The sequence below is a fragment of the Cariama cristata genome, unplaced genomic scaffold (assembly GCF_000690535.1).
Source record: "Cariama cristata isolate BGI_N322 unplaced genomic scaffold, ASM69053v1 scaffold11989, whole genome shotgun sequence".
Classification (NCBI taxonomy): Eukaryota; Metazoa; Chordata; class Aves; order Cariamiformes; family Cariamidae; genus Cariama; species Cariama cristata.
Window position 1 is genome coordinate 1 of NW_009637439.1, and position 2035 is coordinate 2035.

At 45.4% G+C, this 2035-nt stretch overlaps 1 protein-coding gene across 1 annotated transcript; it reads right to left on the reverse strand.

Moving 5' to 3' along the window:
- Positions 1-6: 6 nt before the first annotated feature.
- On the reverse strand, positions 7-910 carry LOC104167928 (the record flags this gene model as incomplete). The annotated part of the gene is given in 2 exon segments (XM_009708329.1): positions 7-482; positions 485-910. Coding segments are annotated over 2 exon segments (902 nt in total), but the record flags the coding sequence as incomplete, so codon positions are not given.
- Positions 911-2035: the final 1125 nt, after the last annotated feature.

Consider the following 2035-nt stretch of genomic DNA (forward strand, 5'->3'; position numbering starts at 1 on the left):
TCATACATCATTTGCAAGCATGCCGCTTTTTCTACATTTTATACTAATTGATCAACACATCCTGTAATTGCAAGGGGATCCCCCCGTTCAAGGGGACTGAGACCTCCAGCCCAGTAGGCTTCTCTTTGGGTTAGAGACCGGGGAGCACGGCAGTCACCGGTAGTTAGAAACACTCCTGGTCCCCAATATCCTTCAGCTTCTTTTTCACTTAAGAGTATTTGGTCTCCACCTGACAACGACACCCTCCACAAATATTCTGTCTCTGATTCTTTGGGGCTGCGACCAAACTCCTTTTTTAATTTGGCTAATTCCATTGCAGTATACGGCACTTCTTTTGTAGTAATTTGAGGGGAGTCGTCTAGGTCGTTGTCATATGTGAACTCAGTTTTGATCAAAGGTCGGAGGGCACAAGGGGGCATTTCTAATTTGTCCAGTCTTAATTTTGCCTCCTCTAGCTCCTCACAGGGGTAGATTATTTCCCTTTTCGGGGCAAACTGATTTCACGACTCTCGCCTGTAAAAAATTGTTCTTCAAAATCAGATCGTAGATCATCTTCCTGGGCTCTCTGGTGTTCTAATTGCCCCTTTAGATTCTCTATTTGTCCTTGCAGGGACTGGATGATGGTTTGCAAGGACTGTATTGTCTGAGACTCGACACTACACTGCCGGTCTCTTGCTTCCACAGCTACAACCAAGCTGGCACCCAAAACTGCAGAAATGATTGATTTTCCTTTTCCAGACCGAAGTCTAGCGTCCTTTTGCAGGGCACTGATCCGCTTGGTAACACTCTGCAAATTATACCAATTTTCTTGTGCCCAATTGATACCTGGTACCGAAAGGCGAGAGTTAAACTTCTCTAAAAAATTAAACACTATGTCTCTGCTTGCGGGGACAACGTTGTTGTCACCCATATTCAACAAACAAGCAGGGCATTCATCTCAGAGAGGCAGCATGTAAAAGTTACATCACAACAGTTTTGCCCCAAAACATCTCTGAGAGGTTCGCACAAACAAACAAATGGGCCATCTGTCTCAGAGAGGCAACACGTAAAAGTTACAACACAAAAGTTTTGCCCCCGAACTTCTCTGAGACTTTCTCACATACACCTTTTGACACTTTTCTGTCACAGGGATCCTGTTCATGACCCCAGTTAAAATGTCAAGGTCCAACCAGCAGTGCCTTGATTAAATTGTTCGATCCCCGGGACAGAAATTAAGACACAAACGAGGTCAAGTGTCAGCTCCAAGCTAGGTATACTTTTATTTTCTCAATGAGGACATATGCGATAGGAGGGAGAGAGAGAGAGAAAAAGAAAGAAGCAGCGAGTGATCGAGATAGATTAGCAAGAGATAGTCACCACCCTGGATCCAGCGTTGCTTTTACTGCTCATCCAGTCATCGGTGGTGGGTACGTACACCTTCCAAAGAGGTTGGCTTCCTTTTATGTCTTCCTGCCATCTCATTCTCAGTAGTCTTATGTTGTTTCTCAGAAGATGTTTACTTCTTGGACGATGCCCATGCAGGAACATAGTGTACATGCAATACACCTGTTGCGGTCGCCTTCGCGACAGAGCCCCCCTGCAAGGAGCCCCGGCCCGAAGTCGTACTCTTTGTGCATGCGTCAGATGTTCTCACTGTTAGCATCGACTCTACTTGTAGGTGTTTTCTATCCCAGATGCCTTAACCACATTCGCCTAGGCTTTGAGGCAGTTAGCTAGCTCAGTGCTCCACAGGGCCAGAAACAGCTGTCTCATCTGTGGTATCAGAATGGCAAAAGGGTACAGAGAGACTGTTTTTTCCTTTGTACAGTCGCTGGCAGCAAAACCACAGGAGGAAGTTTTGTGCACTTTATGTACCAAGAAATGTTTAAGGCAGAATGGTCATCACTGTCCATCACAGTACCACGCAGCTGCTCTCTCACTCCTCCCCCCTCCCCCAGCGCTGGTGGAAATCGGAAAAAAGGAAATCAGAAAAAGGTAAAACTGATGGGTTAAGGTAAGAGCAGTTTAGCATTTGAGATAAAGTTAATAATAATAA